Source organism: Myotis daubentonii, chromosome 6 (assembly GCF_963259705.1).
Source record: "Myotis daubentonii chromosome 6, mMyoDau2.1, whole genome shotgun sequence".
Classification (NCBI taxonomy): domain Eukaryota; kingdom Metazoa; phylum Chordata; class Mammalia; order Chiroptera; family Vespertilionidae; genus Myotis; species Myotis daubentonii.
This window is the reverse complement of record NC_081845.1, coordinates 89,252,633-89,273,183: the sequence shown is the minus strand read 5'-3', so window position 1 is coordinate 89,273,183 and position 20,551 is coordinate 89,252,633. Positions and strand designations below refer to the sequence as shown.

Here is a 20,551-nt window from a genome sequence, read left to right as displayed (position 1 = left end):
GACATTTTTTTAAATGTGAGTTTTGGCAATATATTTCGGCGTAGCTGCATACTTCCCACAAAGCAGTTTTGTAAGAACAACCTGAAGGGCCCCTCGTAGTATTAAACACAGTGTTCTAGAATATGGAAACGCTGTCTGGAGGAGTGCCTGCTTAGTGCATAACCGAAAGCTTGCTTTAGACTTACCGCCAGGGGCAGCCACGGAATGGTTTAAAGGAAATATTTTCATTGTCGCTACTGTTTACATTTCTCTCCTCCGGGAGAGGGTGAGGTGAAACAGCCACGTCCCTTGAGAAAGAGCTTGTGCAGCTCTGCTTCTAGTTTGGAAGTAGAGCTGCCACCCCCTCAGCCTGGGCCGTGGTACCACTCCACAAAGGCTCCACACGCAGCACAGACACAAGGAGGGCCCCGGACCGGAGAGGGGACAGGAGCCACCTGGCCCCGACGTGCCACGTGATCGGGCCCAGACGTGCCACGTGGCCACGCATCAGAAGGCTGGAACGAAGCCGTCTTGTCTGGGGCCCTGAATACCTGCTTTCAGCCCCGTTCCGGGTGTTTGAACTGTACTGTATGGGCCGTCTACTTGTGAAGGGGGAGCCTGCTTTGCCGGGGTAAACGGGAGCCGGCAGCAAGATGCTGCTGAATACAAGGGACGTCTGCTGAGCTCCTTTCAGGTCTGAGGCACAGCGCAGGAGTGCCGGTGGACAGTTTTACAACTGCATGACTGCAAGGCAAGCCCTTTCTTCAGCTGCACGAGGAGACATGCCCACCCTCTCCATGCTCTGCCCCTACTTCCCCCCGCCCGGGCGACAAGAACCTTGCCAGCCTTGCCAGCTTTCTATGGCGAGCCGCCACTCCTGCAGAATGCAACTGCAGGCCGACCCCAGAGACCTTCATGCTTTTAGGTGCATTCATAACATTAGGGCCAACAAAGACGTTAACACAAACTCTCACGGTCAGCAAGTCTGCAGGCTTACAGGAGGAGCTCCGCCTCTGTGAGGGCCTCGGTCCTCGGCTCCCCCGTGACCAGGGCCAGCTCATCCCTCAGCTCCTGGACTTCCTTCTGCAGGCGTGCGATCATCTGCAAGGCAAGGCGAGAGCGACTGTCAGCTCCTCCGGAGACTCGGCGACCGAGACACACATCTCTCCAAGTTATAACCTACTTGGAGGGTGCAAAAGGGTACAGAGAATGATAGAAAAGGCACTCCCATGCCTCCCACCGAGCTTTGTGAAATCTTAACATATTATTTAAGATAGTTTTAGAATTCTTTTTAACAAATACATTACTGACATAAGTGGAACCCCGTATTCCTATATCCCTCTGTCCTTTCTGGGGTGATCGCTTACTGCATGTAGCAGAGAGCATTCCCCATATGTTCACGTATTTACTCCATGTGTATGGATGGAACTGCAGTAACATATGGTTTCATTGTACATGCCTTCAACTTTATGTAAATCTTACTATATTGCATGTAACTGCAATTCATTCCCTCCCACATTATATTTCTGAGGTTAATTATATTGTTAATTTTCATGGGTATATAGTATTTCACTAAAGGAATAGATCACAGTTTATTTATTCATGTCTCCTGCTGAGGGACACTTAGGATTTTTACCTTTGCTGTTACAAACAGTGCTGTGTGACCATGATAAGTCTCTGGCATGTATGTGAGTTTCTTCAGAGTGAGCACTTAGAATTGCATGGGTGTAGAGCAGTGGTTCCCAACCTTTTTTTGGCCATGCCCCACCTACGCATCTCTAAAATCCTGATGCCCCCACTGTGACATATAATTCTTATTATTCAAAAAATGAACTCCTGTTTACATGGAGGAAGCCTAAAAGACCATCAACTTGGTCTAAACAAGCTCCCAACGAACATGGCATCCATGAAAGAGAAAATAAAAGAACAAAAGGACGGTTGAAGTACTGAGGAAGAAGTCACTAAGAATTTGTTTTAAAAATAATAATATGAAAGGATATGAAAAAATAGCAAATGAAATTTCAAAACATATACTAGAGAACTGAAATGCATAAATATGTCACAGTATATATTTAGATACTGTATATGAGGCCCTAGAACCATAAGAAATGCAAAAAATTCACTGTTAATAACTCATTCTCGGATTGTTGCGCTTAAAAAATCAAATTGCCCCCCTGTGGGGCATGTGCCCCACATTGGGAACCACTGCTGTAGAGTATTGCATATTCCCTTCAATACATGGGGTTAGACTGCTCTTCAGAGTGGCTGTATAGATTTCCATTCTCAGCAGCTATGTATCGGTTCATTTCCCCACATTATTGCCACTATGTACGCTAAAGACAGACCCTTTAATTTTGTCCACCAGGTAGCTCAATCAGCTCTAACCTGCATTTTCATGATTATTAGAGAGGCTGGTCATCTGTGTCTGGATATATATTGGCTCTTTGGGTCTCCTCTCGTGTGGATTATTTATTCAGATTCTTGCTCATATTGCGTTGAGTTGTTTTTTCTCCTCCCTTATTCATTTGCAGCTTCTTTATATATTCTGGAGGCACACCCTTTATTAGTTTTATGCAACACACATATTTTATCCCAATCAATGTCATATTTTTTTCACTTTGTGGTGTTCTTTTTGGTAAATGAAAATTTTAAATTTCAATATAATTCTATTATCAACTTCTTCCCTTATGAGTTGGATTTCTGTGTCTTCTGAAAGAAAATCTATTTTACCTAAAACCAAAGGAATATTTTCCTATGTGTTCTCATAAAAGTTTTAAAGCTTTGCTTTTCACATTTAGGTTGATTTTATTTTGTACAAAGTCTAATATACGGATCTATTTTAAATTTATTTTTAATACAGATAACCATACAAGCTTTGCTATTATAATTCTATTATATAACATGTTTCCATATATAAATGTGTCTTTTTCTAGGCTATTAGTTAAAAACATTTGTCTGCTTGACTATACGTATGGCAATACCACACTGCTTTAATTATTATATGAGCTCCGCAGTCGGCAAACTGTGGCTCGTGAGCCACATGCGGCTCTTTGACCCCTTGAGTGTGGCTCTTCCACAAAATACAACGTGCGGGCACGCGTACAGTGCGATTGAAACTTCGTGGCCCATGCGCAGAAGTCGGTTTTCGGCCTGGGCGAGTCTATTTTGAAGAAGTACTGTTGATACTTGGCTCTGTTGACTAATGAGTTTGCCGACCACTGCTATAGCTTAAGACATTTTGGCATCTACATACAACAAGTCCCTTCCATCTTGTTCTTTTCCAAATAGACTTGGCTATTCTTGGTCATTTGCGCTTTTATATAAATTTTAGACCCAGCTCATGAAATTCTACCAAAAGGCCCTCCTCAAATTTTAACAGGAAATAAATTTGAGTAAAATAAATTTAATTAAAGTTTGATGAGTCTTTTCAAACTATATATGAATGTTTTGTGTTATCAAATACCTTTTTCTACATCTGGTGATGTGATCATGTAATTTTTCTCTTTTAAGCTGTAAATGTGACAAATCCCCTGATTTGTGTAATTTTTTTGTTAGTATGAACCACCTCAGATAAACAAAAAGGTATAAGAACACCTTGTACCCACAGCTTTATTTCTTAAGCTTAAGAAATAAAACATGACAGACCCTTTGAAGCCCCCGTGCTGTATAGCCTGCCCTCAGTGCATTCTCCATTACCATTACCTAAATTTGGTATTTATTTTTCCCATGGTCATGTTGATTTTACTATACACTCATTTATTTTCTAATGATAGATTATCCTTAAATTCCTGAAATAAGCCCCACTAGGTCATGATAACACACACTATATTAATGATCATATGACCGATCATAATATGAAGTTGCTAAAATAAAAATTAGTTTAAATACAATTTTTATTCTTCCTTCAATATTTGATGAACATAAAATATATTGAATCTGGTCCTGCCCTCCTTCCCTTCCTCTCTTTCCCCTTTTTTCTCTTTTTGGTAGCTTTGTTATTATGGAGTCAATGTATTTATTAGTTGTAGATCTATTCATGCTTTACAATTTTTCTTGCTTTAGTTTCAGTGTTATGTTTTTCTAGGAAGTTCTCCATTTTGTTTAAGTTTTCACATTTATACCATAAAGTCATTCAAAGTACTTTATTATTATTTTAAGATAGTTCCTATATATTGCCCTAACCAGTTTGGCTCAGTGGATAGAGCATCGGCCTGCAGACTCAAGGGTCCGGGTTCGATTCTGGTCAAGGGCATGTACCTTGGTTGCGGGCACATCCCCAGTGGGGAGTGTGCAGGAGGCAGCTGATCGATGTTTCTCTCTCATCGATGTTTCTAACTCTCTATCCCTCTCCCTTCCTCTCTGTAAAAAATCAATAAAAAATATATTTAAGATAGTTACTGTATAAAATGTTAAGTCCCCCTTGCATTCCAAGTACTGTTATATTAACTTGTGCTTTCTTTATTGATTTTTCATTAGTCTTTCCAGAGATTTGTTCATATTAAAAATAAACTCCAGGTTCTGTTGTTTCTCTCCACTGTATCTTTCTTTTCCTTTTGTTTTCACTAGTTTTTATACTTTTTAATTTCTGTACTTCTCTTTTGTGGATTTACTTAGTTGTTTATGTTCTAACTTCTTGGCCTAGATGTTATTAGACCAAGTTCAAATTTGAACTTCAAACTCATGAGAGGCAGAGCCTTGGGATTTCAAATTTTCAGTGAAGCCATGTTTTATTCTATGCGGAGTCTAGGCCAAGCGAACAGATTCGTTCCTTTCAGGCTCAAACTTTCACTGGTTTTAGGTTGGGGAGGAGCGGGCGTGGGAAGAGCTGCCTTAGGTTCATTATCTGCCTTCTCAGGCTTTGACCTCTCTGCCTTTGAACCCCCTTCACCCTTTGTTTCCATGACAACTGCAGCCTCGGCTTTGTTTCTGCACCCTGGAGAAGTCCCCTACTTCCTCCCGCCTCAGACATATATATTTTAAGCAAATTCACAGAAAATGCTTGTTACATTTTTATGTATCCATATGATCAGTATCACATCAACAGAAGTTCCAAAGAAGGTGATAGGAATATTTTGAGCATGTCAATGTTCCTAGAATTTCATTTAAATGTGCAGAACTGAGTGGGTTTTGGTTACTTACCTCTTTTTAAAAACATTCTTAGAATCATCAAGCTACGCAGAATGGAAAGCTTGGACAGGAAGTATGTGAGTCATTCATGTGTACCCTCCCTCTACTAGGTTGATCTTGATGCCATACTCTCTACTTCTACCAAGGCTTTCAAAGTAAAATCTAACAAATTATCTTCTGTTTTACTGAACAAAAATCTTAAAACTCAGCCAACTTTTCATGATTTTGAAATTATGACAGCCACACTTCCCCCTCGAGTCACTGCAGGGACTTCAGAATGAGAGCCATCCTGAGATCTGACGCATGCCCAGTGAGCGCAGACTCTGACTGGTTCCAGTTCCTTCATCACCTTGTCTCTCTGAGGCACTAATTCTCATAAAGAAAGCAAGTCAGATCCATGCTGATCCAAGCTGACAGGGCTGGTCCACATTTGCCATGAAATTTTGAGGGTAAGATATAGGAAATCCCACTCAAGCGGTATTTGGGGTGGTTTTGAGGACAAATTTTCAATTGTCACTTGTGCTTCAGAAATACATAAGGTAATGGACAGTAATGTCAGGCTTTAGAAGCAATTATAAAAGCGACCAGGGAACAACACTTGTTAGATCATTCTGCTCCAGGAAGGCCTCCACATTTGTTCAATTATCGGCTACTAGCTTTGGGCTCCTTTTTAAATTTCTCACAGACCTACATCAAACACATGATAATGTTTACCTTTCTTCAAATTCCTCAAGTTCCTTTAAAGAAAAGTCTCTTTAGCCAAATTAAAACACACACACACACACACACACACACACACACACACACAAACTAACCACTAACTAAATGTCTAATATGTTTATTTTCCTTCAATTATAAACTAACTTTGGCTTCTGGCTAACAACCCATTACTGTCTTCCTCCTGCGCAGTAATGTCTCAGGGCTGTTGGCAGGGTTCAGGCAGCAGGAGATTCATCCCAGGAGTTCAGTTCCACTGGACTCAGTTCCTCTGAACGTTGCCTCCCCTGGCCAGTGGGGCCCGTGGGACACTGTGTCTGACCAGGATCTGTGCTGGGAATAGATCCTTCCCCACCCACTGGTTTCTCCTGGAGAGAATTACATCAGGGGATAGAACACAGACCCACCATTCTCTCCTCCTCCTCCTCCTCCTCCTCCTCCTCCTCCTCCTCCTCCTCCTCCTCCTCTGCCCTCCAAAGGAATGATTTCAGGGAGGAAGGGCAAGCAAGCGAGAGGAAGTAGTTAATATGGGTAATGGTGAATTTGAGATTTTTCTTTTGGAATTTGAGAAATTTGTAAATAAAACACTGTTGGTAAGATTACACATTTTTTTTTTTTTTACAATGCACACTATTAAGCTTATACCAGCTTATTTTCTAGAAAAGAAGAAAAAAAGAAAGCTGACTTGCAAAGGAATATAAATCTGAACTTTGGAGTTTTACAAAATTGAAATATCTTATGTCAATATTTTCAGTGTTGGCATGAGTGAATTCTGCATTTCATTTTATTCATGGAAGACTAACAAAATAGAGAAAAAAGGAAATATCTGTGTTTATGAGTAGCTGAATAATGTAACTTGCAAATATAAATATATATATATATATATATATATATATATATATATATATATATATATGGCCTAAAAATCACTTTGATAAAGTACAATTCACTGTTATAAAACTAGAAGCTTGGCCAGTTTTCCATGGATCAAACCATTATAATTTTTAAAAAATCTCTAGAAAAATAACAGAACAGTTATGCAAAATACAGTCCTATTTTATAACCACTAGGACTTCTTTTTCTCTACAAGCTTTTCCCAAGATGGTCTATTATTATTGTATCTAGAAAGTTAAGCGTTTTTGAAAGGCTACAACCTGCATATAAATGTAACTATGATTCCACTGTGTAAGTCCTCAGGACTCATGCACGCCTCCCTAGTGGAGGAATGGGGGACTGCAGGTAAGAGCACAGGCCCTTGAGTCAGGCTGTCTGTGTCTGGATCCTGGCTCTGCTACCTATGAGCACCTGACTCTGAGCAAGTTATTTATCATTTCTGTGCTTCAGTTTAGCCATTTGTAAGATGGAGCTAGAAATGGCACCTACTCATAAGGTTGTTGGGAGAATTAAACGAGTCAACATGCTCTCAGGACTTAGAACATTGCCTGGTTAGGAGTAAGTGCCCCCAGAGTGTAGCTGATCTTTGATACAGTACTTTGATTTTTTAAAACACAGTCAGCTAAAAGTTGCTTACCAGTCTGGGGTCAATTTCTTCATTAAGAACAGCTTCATTCTTGATGAGCGCCACCCGCTGTGCAAATCTGCAGGTAGATATAGACTCCTGAGAAAGGAAAACAACGCCTTAAACTGTTATGGCACAGAGAGATGGAAAGGGAAAGATGCACATCTGAAGAGAGATGTGCATGAAACACAGTGAGGAAACGTGCCTCCAGGTTAGGGAGCTTCGCTCTAGAATAGTATTTTTTATCAAGGTGTTGACTGGGCTTAATAAAATGGTCAGTGCCAAAGGTGTGGGGGAGCCCGAGGTCCTAAGTGGCAACTGGCATGTGTTTCTACTGCTGATTGTTAAAGCAGAGCCACATATGCCAATCACAACCATAGCAGGTGCCCTGGTCCATACGCATGAAAGATGACAAAAGAAATGTTTGTAAGAAACCAAAAAGAGGCACGGTGCAGGGCAGGCAGGGCTTGGCCTTGTTTGGAGAGGTACCCTGCGACTTCCGCTTTCAGAGAAAGTCTGGACCACAAACATTAAACTGAAATGCTTGAAACATCAGCTAGATCTCTAAAGCGGTCCAGGAAAGCCATTCGGTAGCGAGTCCTGCCAAAGCACCCTGGGTACTGTGCCCAGAGACATGCTGAGGGACACGTCTCGGAGATGGCTCCCAGGTATCTTAGTAAGCCAGAGCGAGAGGGGCAGGGGAAGCTGATGCCTCCTCTCACGTCTCTGCCAAGGCAGCGAACCACCCATCAGCAGGTCTTCTGGAACCATCCTGTGCCACGTGAAGTCAATTCTCAAGTGGGGTCATTCTCATGCTGACAAATAATGCAAAGCTGTGGATTCTGTAGGGTGTATCTAACCTGAAGGCATACCCTAACCCAGCTGAAAAGATGGAAACCCACCCAGGACCCTCGACTCTGCACACAGACTAACATTAATAACTCAGACTGAGAGCTCCAGAAAGAAGGGCCAACATACGTCGATGTTCCTTTTCTCCAGAGAGAGCGTGGCGATCATGGTTGTCATGCAGTTCCCTCCCAAACTGTCTCTCAGGACACTGGTCATCATGGAGTTCCTGTAGGGGATGTGCGAACGGTGCTTCTCGGAAAGCGCGATGATGACCTGTGGCAGGGCAGACAAACCATGTCACCAGCCTGGCAGAACACGGATGTCAGACAACTGAGCAGCAACTGCGATGGGAATCCACAGGGAAAGGTGAAGCAATGCAGGGAGACGCCCAGGACTCGGGCTCAGGAGAAATATCTTCACAACATTCAGTGCAGTAATGGTGAAGATGGAATGAAGCAAATGTAGCAAAAACATACCACGGCGAACTCTGCAATTTCTGGACACATGATAGAGCGTGTACAGAACTGGCCACACTAGTGTTCTGTTTGCAGCCACTGGGAAATTCATATAAAGGCTCAAGAAGAAATTATGCCGGTTTTGAGAAATCCTACCAAACTTGGTCTGTCTCTCATCTTTAAGTTAAAAGAGGCAGATCAGTATCCTTTTGATACCTTTTATATCTGAAGTAGCTTTAACCAGAAAAGTAAAAATGTTAAATTCACAAAATTGTATTTTTAAGACTTTGAGATGATAATTTTTAACTAATATAATATAAACTTAAATCTGTAAGCAAATCGAAATTAAACGTTAGTTTAACAGCAAAAACTACATATTGATTTATTAGAAGCTGCTTCTCTTCATTGGTGACTTATTTGTTTATTTATTTACTTAATCCTCACTCAAGGGCATGCCGAGAGAGAGAGAGAGAGAGAGAGAGAGAGAGAGAGAGAGATCATTGTGAGAGAGAAACATCGATTGGTTGCTTCCATACATGCCCTGACCAGGGATCGAACCCGGAACCTGGGTATGCACCCTTGCCAGGAGTTGAACCAGCAACCTTTCGGTGCACAGGAGGACGCTAAACCAACTGAGCCACTCCAGTGGGGCTGCTGATTTATTTTTAATTATAAAATTTCCAGCAGGCCTGTGCTTAGAGCCCTCAATATTTGAAACAGTTATAAACTTGATGAGGAAATTACAATTGCCTCTAGAATTACAAAGATCTTAGCTTTATAACAGGCATCTATTCATGAAGGTGAAATCTTTAATTGGAGATTAAAATGTAAATTTTAATATGGTACTAAAATCTCACTGTAGTGTATACATGTTTCTGAGTAATTAAAAAAAAATAAAATTTACAGATTCATAGGCCACAAAATAAACAATAAAAAACAGGCAGTAGAGGTTAGATTCTGGTGTCAGACTGTCCAGGTCCAAACTCTAGCTTTACAGGGTCATGCCTCAGTCTCCTCATCTATAGTACAGGGAAAAGATAGTGCCTACCTCAGGGGTAGCTGGGAATATTAAAAGAGTGAAATGTACCAATATGAGTAGTACCTAGCCTATAAGTGCAGTCTACATGTTTGCTATCATTTTAAGTGATAGGGGTCATTTATTTTGATTCAACTAAGGCTTGTTCATCTTAGTCCTGAGTGTCTTAGGTACTTAAAAGGAAGGTACTAGACGGGTGGATGGTAGATGGATGAAAGGCGGCTGTGGGTTGTCCCCACGGGAGCCACTGGGGGTTCAGGGTTTTCCCGGGAGGATGAATCCAGTGCCAGGATGCCCACTGCAAAGCGTCAGGAGTACGTGGCCCACAGAGGTGACTTCAGGGGCACCACACCGCCCTGGCCCTTGAAAATACTGCCAACACCTGCCATTGTCCTGGTTCTCCCCCTCCCGGTGCAATCCCCACCATCAGAACTTCTTCTACTCCGTTCTTTTACAAAGCAATATTAGAGCATTATTTATGAAGGCTGTTATGAGCAAAAACATAGACCTTACACACTGGTCTCCTTGAAATTCATGACCACTGACTTCACTGCAAACCAGAAATCCTGTGATAGTTTGACCAGGACCATCTCCTGACCTGTCACTAAATCCACAGTCCCCCCTCCTCCAGTTACTGCCCCGCTCCCATGTAAGGCCAGCACCCCACCCTCACCTTCCTCTCTTCTCACCTGCTCCACTTCTATAATTAACCCCTCTTTCCTCTAATCGATTTCTCTTCCTACCTGGATCATTCCCATCCTGCATGCCCACTATAGGCACTAAACTAAGGTGCCTCTTTGCAAGGTCATCACCAACACCCACTGAACCAAAACTGCCATCTTATTAGACCTCTGAATCTGTAAAGAACCTTCTTTAGGAAGTATTACTCACTTAGTAATCAGGACACCACACTTCCCTGTTTTTCATCTTTCTTAAAACTAGTCAATGTATGCTTCCTTTTCGTCTTCCCAAATTATAAATTTTGGGGTGGTCCAGGGCTCCATCCTTGATCCTCTTCTTTTTCTTACCCACACTCTCTCCCTATGTAAACTCATCCAATCTCCTGGCCTTAAGAACATCTATATCCTGATCTCTCCCCAGCTGACATCATCGGCCTCACCTCTTCCCTGAGCTTACCCCTATGGCAACTCTACATCTTGGATGTCTATTCTTTACATTCTCTCCCCTCTACCGCTAAACCTGATTCTTTCCCAGACTTTATCCATTATCATTATTTTTTTTAAAAAAATATTTTATTGATTTTTTTACAGAGAGGAAGGGAGAGGGATAGAGAGTTAGAAACATCAATGAGAGAGAAACATTGATCAGCTGCCTCCTACACACCCCCTACTGGGGATTGAGCCTGCAACCTGGGCTTCTGGAATCTAGGACTTTATGTCTCAGTGGCAAGTGGGGATATTGCAGCGCTTGCAGAGCGCGGTGGTGTGGTCAGACGTGCGCTCACCATGTGTTCAACATGTGCTCACCACATTTTTGTTAAATTAATCTGAACAGATAAATGAGCAGATTAATTAGTTCACTGGGAAGCAGTGTGAGGGTCACTGGGCATGTGCCCGTGACCAGAATCAAACCCGTGACCCTTCAAACCGCAGGCCGACGCTCTATCCACTGAGCAACACCAGCTAGGGCTCCCCAGATTTTCACACAGCTTCCTGCTTCTCATCAAATCTCTACTCAAACTTCACTTATTCACAGGGCTTCCCTCAAATCCCTATAAAAAGCAACATCCCTATCTCTAAGTTGTCACTCCCTTCCATTTTTCTTCGGGCACTTGCCACTAGCAGAAATTTCATGAACTTGTTAGTTATCTGCCTTCCTGCTCCCCTCTCCCCCACCCCCCCCCAGGCTTTCTCTCCACAGGCCAGTGACTTTGTTTCTCCTGTCCATTGCTCTATCTCCACTGCCTGGAACAGTGCCCAGTGGCTAGTACGTGTGGCAGAAACCAAATCGTCTCACTCAGCTCTCATGACAACCCCTATTCTAGTTTTAGGTCCTGTAAAACCGCATTTCCTAGTCTCTCTTGCAGTTCATGTTTGGCCTGAGATGTAGCTCCATGGAGCAGACACCCCTGTGTGGGATCTGGAGGTGAGCGAGGAGGGTGGTGGCCCTGAGGACAGTCAGATTTACAGGACAGTGTGATAACAAAGGCATCTGTCTTTTCTGCAGCAGCTGCAGGGAAGCTTCTGGAATCTAGGACTTTATGTCTCAGTGGCAAGTGGGGATATTGCAGCGCTTGCAGAGCGCGGTGGTGTGGTCAGACGTGCGCTCACCATGTGTTCAACATGTGCTCACCACATTTTTGTTAAATTAATCTGAACAGATAAATGAGCAGATTAATTAGTTCACTGGGAAGCAGTGTGAGGGTCACGCGCATGGAATGGATTTTTGAGAACTAATTTCAATGTAATTGGAAAGGAAGTGGGCCAGACCCAAGTCTGAGTGGCCAGGTGGCCGCCCAGGGCGCTGAGCGGAGCCGAGCGGACAATGAAGTATCTGAGAGCGGCAAGGCAGGTCTGACAGATGTGCAGGGAGAGTGGCACTAGTGTTTATGAATCACCAGTTAAATATCTAACAATGTTCTAAATACGTTGAAGTTTTCATAAAACAAATGTCACTATTTTTTCCCTGCTCCAAGAAATAATATTGATATCTCCTCTATTCAACAGCTTTATTGACAACTTAGACAACATAAAGAAGAACATATTAAACTTCCTGTCGACACTAAGTGGTGTTAGTTAACTTGTCTTTTGTTGCAGCAAGAGAAAACATAATTTGAGTTGGCTTTAATCATAAGGGAAATTGATTGTCTCAGTGCTACCACCAAAGACTCAGTTATGCCCGTATCTCTGCTCTATCTTTCACACAGAAGTCTGCCTCTCCTCCTGGCATAGGATGGCTGCCAAATGCACAGTTACTAACTTCCTTATTCATAACTGAGGTGAGAAAAGGCCTTTTTTCCCCAATCAGCTTCTCTAGGGACCAGCTTGGGTCATGGGTCCACCCATGAACCAATCACTGCAGCCTGGGGTCATGGGCTCATCCAGGAACCAATCACTGCAGCCTGGAGAAAGACAGGTTCCAACCAGTCAGGGTCCACTCCTAGAGCTGGGATGGGCTCCTGGCTGCTACTCCTAGAATGAATGGTGTACACGGAGGCAATCCCAATGTCCTCCCCAGAAAGGGTTCTAAAGTTATTAATGGAAATAATTAAAATTCAAAATGGGAGTATATATTAGAAAATACAGTCTTTAAAAATTGGGGAAATGAAGTCAGTTCCTGAGAAAAGAAAGAACCCAGGATTTGGAGTCGGAATCCAGATTCCCCACTTGTGTGTTCTTAGGTAAATCTCTTAAATGTATTGGCCTCAGTTGCTTCACCTGCAAAATCCCCACCTGTGACAGTGGGATGAGAATGCCTGCCTGGCTCTCAGAAATGCTTTGGAGATCAATAGAGATCGTTTTTGGGTTAGTTCTTGGTAAATAGAAGGCAATGGGTTTGGAGGCATCTTCAGACTATGTCCTTTCCGATCCCCGTAGAGCAGTGGTTCTCAACCTCCTGGCCCTTTAAATACAGTTCCTCATGTTGTGACCCAACCATAAAATTATTTTTGTTGCTACTTCATAACTGTAATGTTGCTGTTATGAATCGTAATGTAAATATTATGCAGGATGGTCTGATATGCAGGATGGTCTTAGGCGACCCCGGTGAAAGGGTCGTTCGACCACCAAAGGGGTCGCGACCCACAGGTTGAGAACCGCTGCCGTAGAGCCTTGTCTTAGCCACAGAGACCCAGCCGCAGGCCATTTCTTCAGAAGAGACTCTGAGCAGGTACCACCTCAGCGATGAAGTGCTGAGGGGCCCCCCAATCAGCCCCGACCCAGCTCTGCAGAGTGGCCGGGCCTGGGAGGAGCAGAGCTGGGCTGCTGTGGGCTCTGCAGTGGGCGGGAACCCAAGGGGAAGGAGGTGGTCATACAACCGGGGTTGTTTTTTTTAACATTCACGTCCATGTTGGATTTCATGTATAAATACAATAACATGTTCCTGAAGATATTCTTTAAGTGACAAGAGCAAAACTCACATTATACGTAATCATACCTCCAAGTACCTAGAAGCCATGCCTAACATCAATAATGCAGTTTACTATTGAATGAGTGAGAGAGGTTTACTTGTCAGAGCTCAGAGGTGCACGGAAGTCGCCCTGGGGAAACTGAAAGGATCTGCGTGGTCACAGGGCACCGGCACCCTCGGGCTTCTCTTCTGAGCACAAAGCACTCCGCGGCTGCCAAGTGGAAACAGACACCCCGGAAGCCCCCCCGGGAGGCCCACTGGAGGGCGTGACCCGACTCGGGTTTCTGTGCTCAGGGCGGTTTCTCGCTGCGTGTTGGGCGGGTGGGACCGTCACACCAGGAGCGCCCAGAAGGCTCACGGTCAGAACAAGTCTGCTCGGCCCCTTTATCCTGCACGGACTGGAGTTCCGGGCTGAGAGTACCCTGCTGTGGTGGTTTAAGATGCTTTTGAGGAGACCTTTGGAGACAGTACTGCATTCACCAGGAGAACTCCAAAACCAACAGCCCCTGGCACACAGCTTGTTCACCTGAGCGCCAAGCCAGGTGCACGGCCCGGGCCGCCTGGGCCTAAGCGGGTGGGAGGGCTCCCGGTTCTGGCCGAGGGAGTTACAGCCCCACACAGTTTCCAGAGCCACTGCGAGCTAATTAATGAGCCAAGATCGCCAGAATGTCCCAGGCCAAATCCATCTCCCTCTTATATAGTGACTGAGACCCAGAGGATGTAATTCATTTCTGACCCATAAGTTTCTGTTACAGCTTTTATCTTCCTGCACGGTGAGAAGTCACTTACATGATTTGCTCTTTCCCTGGAGAGCATGACAGCACAGCCTAATTCTCAATCACACATTTGTTCCCATTGCCTAGGTAACTCACAGCGCCCAGTGGACACGCGATCACAGGTTGTTGAATGTATAAATGAATGAATGAAACTAATTAAACTCATTTGTGTTACACTTCTAGTCTCATTAGACACAAAGAAAATTTGATTATGAAAGTCTTTGAATTGTTATTTCATTAACAGTATCTGCCTGCTGTTTCTATTATTCTCATTCTGTGTACTCTGTGGTTCTCTCTCTCTTATCTCTTTCTGTGTGAAATTTCAAAATTTCTCTATTACCCACCTCCTTTCTTTCTGGCAGCTACTTCCTGACTTAACCCCACATGTCTACCTCCACATACATTTCCATGTTAATGCTCTTTCCTCTCATGCTAATCTCCCCTTTCCATTAGCTGATTATCAGTGCAAACAGTTAACAATTGGAATGATACAGTGGGTGACTATGAAACAGATGAATGACATTCAGAACCAGTGGTGAATGCCATGTGAGGGTCACTGCGATTCTGGTGCAGCCCTCGCCCTGGCCGGGAGCCGAGGGCCAGCAGACTCCCGGTCCCTTCTGCCTGCCAGGCTCTACCCAGTTCTGGCCTGGCTTGCTCCTGCTCATTCTGCAGGTGTCTGCCTAATGTCAGCGCTGAGAGAGCCCCATGGCCGCTCCCTCTGCTGTCTACATGCGCGGCGACCGGCTCTCTCACTCCTCGGACTCTCCCTGTACAGCTCTCACCAGGACGGCAGGCGCATCCTTACTCAGTGCGTGTCTCCCTGCACTGGCCACGCGGCCCTCGGGACAAAGGCTGTTTCTGTTTTGCTCACCACTGTGCTCCGGGACAGGCTCAGACCTCAGCACATGGCGCTCCTCGTAAGTATGTGTTAAATCAATGCAGTCGTTATACAGAAAATCAAATGCCACATGGCCACCAATGCGTCCCCCCATGGGGCTGATGCTCCGAGGATTTTGAAGAGAAGTTTGTGGGGAGAGAAAGAGCTTTAATGAGATGTAGCATCTTGCAAAGATGGTGTAAACAAAGAAAAAGAAAGGATTAGGGGCAACGCATTTCTCTTGAGTGATTACAACTGGCGGAAGTTCTGGTTCAACTGATGAACCTTATTTTCTATGAACAGATGGACACAGAGGGAATGACAGGCCGTGCTACCATCTGAAACAAAGAGGTACCTTTCTTCGCAGAAAGCTCATCGCATACAGCCCATCATGGTTTCCTCTCAATGTTTCCTCAGTGTCTTACTAAGTAAGAAGCTCTGCTAAGGAGAAGGAGAAACACCTGAGATGAAAGAGCCCAGGAATGCTGACTCTTACAGAGACACGAGAACGGTGAGGCGCCCGCGGCCTTGTGCTCGGGCTGAGCCTAACTACGTGCACCTGTTCACACAGAGCTCCCTAGGTTTTCTCTCAATCGCTTTTTCAGCCAACGTGACCATTACAAAGCATTCGACACCAAAACAATATCAGTCTCAAAGATTCATTAGGGAATTTAAAAAGGTGCTTTTCCCCCTTAAATCTTTTAGCCTCCGTCCCTCATTAACAAGTCCTTCTGCCTTGCCAATATACTCTATTTCTCCACTCCAGTTTTGATGATGTTTCTCTTCTTTCTAGAATTTGGAAGTAGTAGCCATCTTTCACATTCAACTCCCAGCACTTACACTCAGCGCTGAAAGGAATTTGAGAAATCTCATTCAATTCACTCATTTTAGAGATGAGAATTGTTTTTTTTCTAGAATATTTATTTAGCTAAATTCAGATGAGCTTTCTCTACCCTCAAAATCAAATTCAGACATTCAAAATAGCCCTGGCCGCTGTGGCTCAATTGGTTGGCTGCTGTCCGGTACACTGAAAGGTGGCCAGTTCGATTCCTGGTCAGGGCACATACCCAGGTTGCAGGTTCAATCCCCAGTTGGGGTGCGTACTGGAGGCAACCAATCAATGTTTCTCTCTCACATGGATGTTTCTCTCTGTTTTTCTCTCTTTCTGTTTCTCTTTATCTCTTTTCCTTCCTCTCTCTCTAAAATCAATAAACATATCCTCAGGTGAAGATTAAAATTAAAAAGTAATGTTTATGTTATGTATATTTCACCACAATAAAAGAAGAAAAGAAGCAAAGCAAAACAAAATGTCAGGAGAACGCCAGATGCAAAATACACGGTCAACAAATGGTGGATAGTTACGGCCCCTTCTGCCCACCTCACCTGCTCTAAGTAATGCAGAGACAGGTTGATGTACTTGGCCTCTGTCAGGAGCTGGCCCCCTACTCCAGTCTTGGCGACTCGCTCGGAGCCAGCCAGGTCCACCAGGTGAAGTTTGGCGTGCCGGACAGTTGCAGATCCCGGTTCTTTGCTTGACAAATGAATAGTGAAGATGCAGTGGGAACGCGTGGAAGCTTGGTTCATAGGAGTCTACAAAACAAAAACAACAACAATGTGAACGAACAATGAGAAAGGTTGAAGAGTATCAACATATATAAATTTCTAGTTCTGATAAGACATTTCCCATGAACTGTCAAATGGAATAACAACCACCAAACACTTGTAGCTGAGACCCTTACATGAATTATTTTAACTGTTTTACATACTGAATGCCTGGTAGCAGATGTAGATGGGTTAATTCAGAAAAGGAGAAAAGAGTTTGAATGCGGTAAAGCTTGGGTCCTCTTACTAATATGACAATTTTATTTCATTACATGACAACAATTCACACCTTAGCCTTGGCTAGCCACATTGAAATGCTCAATCTGGCGATCACGGCGAGAATGGATGCGCGGAGAGAATTCATTACACAGTTGTAAACACAAGCCGTAGGCAAGGATGCCCAGCAGCACTGCTACCACCTAACACAGAACCGGAGGTCCCAGCCAATGGAATAAACAAGAAAAAAATACACCAGACATAGGGATAGGAAGTACAAGATCAAGTGTCATTATATGCAGGAAATACGGTGGCCTCCATAGAACATGCAAGATCATCTACAAACAAACTGTTAAGACTTACAATGTTTCTCTTTCTGTTTCTCTTTCTGCAAGATCAAAATGCAAAGTCTATGAAGTTTTAATGACCCAGCAACAATTAGGAAGTATCATAATGGTACAAAGACGATGAGATAATAAGGGATTAATCCTACAAAATGTGTAATTTGTAGGGAAAAAGACAGAATTATATTAAATGCACAAAAAGAAAACCCAAATTAATGGTGCACTAGATATTAAAATACTGTTTCATGGGTGAGAAATCAAAATTAATCTATATGTTAATGTATCTAGATTAACCTACATATTCAATGTGGTTGAAATAAAATGCCACAGGTTTTGTTTCTGGAACAGAACAAACAAATTGATTCTAAAAATCAGATGGAAGAACAAATATTGAAAAATAACAAAAACAATTATATGAAAGAAAAACCAGGAAAGGGGACTTGTCCTGCTATATATCAAGGGGCATCATGATGCCACCATAGTTAAAACAGAGGGTCCTGGCACAGGACCAGGTGACAGGGCCAGGGAACATGCTGTGCTCACTCAGGGGCTCTGTAGGACAGAGGTGTGGCTACCCCAGAGTGAGGAAGGATGGTCAGTCAACAATGGTGCTGGGATAAATGGCCATCCATCTGGAAAACCATAAATTTACATAGCCTCACACTATACACATGAGTAAATTCTAGATTGTATTAAAGACTTAAGTATAAAATACAACTTTAACATTAAATAAGAAAATATGGTAGCATATTGCAATTAACTCAAGGTAGTAATGGATATTTTAGGATAAGACATAAAATACAAAAACAAATTGATTAAAAATATTTGACCTGATAATCCAAAATTAAAGGACTTCTGTGTGATAAAATCTACCACAAAGTTTAAAGATTGAGAGAAGGTATTTGCAAGACATATAGCTGACAAAAGATTAATATTTGAAATAAAGAGCTCCCACAAATCAATAAGAAAAAGATGAACTACTCAGAAAAAATGAGCAAAGATTATGAACAGACAACCCATAAAGAGTATACCTGAAAATGGCTAGTAAGTATTTAAAAATTTTTTAAACTCGTAAATAGGTAGAGCAAAATAATTAGAGCTATAACAATAAACTATTTCATTCATATTCATTGTACTGGCAAAAAAATGTTAAGTAAAGTTTAACAAAAGTGTTTGTAAAAATATAAAGAAATGGGAACTTTTATATGCTGCTGGTGGGAATGTAAATTAAGAATCTTTTTTGAGAGCAATTTGATGATATGTGCTAAAGTTGCAAATGCCTATAATCCACAACCCAGCAAGAGGCCACCAGGTATATTTCCTAGAGAGAAATTGGGAAAGGCACACAAGGAGAGGGAGAAGGGGAAAAGGGAAGGTGGAGAGAGAAAGAGAGGGAAGGAGGAAGAAAAAGAGAAAGAGAGAGAGAGAGAGACTGAAACACTGTTTGAGCAAGAACTTGGTGTTAGATGTACAACCTAAATGAACACCTCTGGTGAAAAAATGAATAAACTGGGATAATCCAAACTATAGAGATGTTAAAATAAAGCGACTTTTGGGTAGAGTGACCTCGGTTGATTTCTAAAATAGAAGGCTGAGGACACAGCAAGCTAAAAATGATGTACACACTATGTTAGAACTTAATTACTAAAAATGTAGCATGCGATGTAGAAATATTCATCCATGGTGCTATAACTTAGGTCATTAAAAATAAAAAAAATATGGACTGCAAGGATATGGCAAGTCAAGGGTAGTAGTTGCCTTTGTGAGGGATAGAAGCAACAAGCCAACAAGGGGACTTCAATTTTATCCCACTGCTTTTATTTAAAAATTATTGGAAGCAAATTGTGATATCCAAACACATGTAAAAATAATCTAAAAATATCCCAAATGAGTGTTCATATGAGTTTTCAGAGCCCCACTTTTGCAGAATGGAATTTAAACAAAGACTCCATATGAATGCACATGTGTGCAGAAGGTTAACATGCTTGGATGCTATCCCAACCAGAAATTGCCTGTAAATATAAATTCTTGATATACACTATCATTGACTTACGCCAATGCGCAAAATACCCAGATGTCAAAATACTGGCATAGTTTTGGTGATGATGATGTAGCTAGTGAGGTAAATAGGCTGAAAATTTGACCCATTTCTTGTCGCCACAATAACTATACCCGGCCTAGCCAGTGTGTGATTTTGCTAAAGTGGATCAGCAAATAACTGTGCATGTAAAACCGCAGACTCAAATTTAGAACCTAAGTTGAGGTGTTCTGGAAGTGACGGTAAGTTATTTGCAGAACTTAAACATGGGTTTCATTCCACTGTTACATTCACACAACAATAAATCCTACAGTACTGTAATGAACGTCAAGTTGACAATCGATATAAAAGAAAACCATAGCGACTGTCCCAACAGCTGTCTTCTCAACTGAGATACTGAAGCCACAGTAAAATGTAGGCCCTTAGTGAGTAGGGGAAGAGTGTACCCATTTCAAAGGAGTGTGAGATTGATATCAATTACATCGCATTTCTGGAGTCTGTAATTAAAATGCCGTAATATGCCGTAGGAGTCCATGCCTACAATTTTGTAACGTCTCATAAATATTTTCTGCATGAAGTAGTAGTTGGTGTCCTCTTAGCTAAAATTTTCTTAAACCTCAGAAAACATTCTTTCAGTGCAGCCGTTTAAGTGTGATTGAGTGTGCGGGTGTCTGCTCTGTGTTTACTTAAGGACGTCTTTATGTCTCATAGGCGTTTGTCCTTTTCAAGATAAAATTGTATTAAAACCTTTCTGAAACTGCCTAAGAACAGATGGCACCGTTTAGGCAGATTCATTCAAATTTAAGCGCACATTTTAAACAAATGCGCTCTTGGCACTGGAGACTGTGTCTTTGGAAAAATCCTAGTGATGATTAATCATCCCCATGCGGAGAGCTTTCACATCTCATATCAGTCCATGCACAC

At 42.6% G+C, this 20,551-nt stretch overlaps 1 protein-coding gene across 1 annotated transcript in view; it reads right to left on the bottom strand.

Moving 5' to 3' along the window:
• Window positions 1-972: 972 nt before the first annotated feature.
• The window catches only part of LOC132237631 (kinesin-like protein KIF6), a 156,741-nt gene continuing 137,162 nt past the window's right edge, over window positions 973-20,551 (bottom strand). The window contains exons 7-10 of the mRNA XM_059702258.1: window positions 16,811-17,017; window positions 8,321-8,464; window positions 7,355-7,441; window positions 973-1,080 (exon numbers count right to left, since the gene is read on the bottom strand). Coding sequence (XP_059558241.1) covers window positions 973-1,080; window positions 7,355-7,441; window positions 8,321-8,464; window positions 16,811-17,017 — 546 coding nt within the window. The remainder of the gene's footprint in view (window positions 1,081-7,354; window positions 7,442-8,320; window positions 8,465-16,810; window positions 17,018-20,551) is intronic.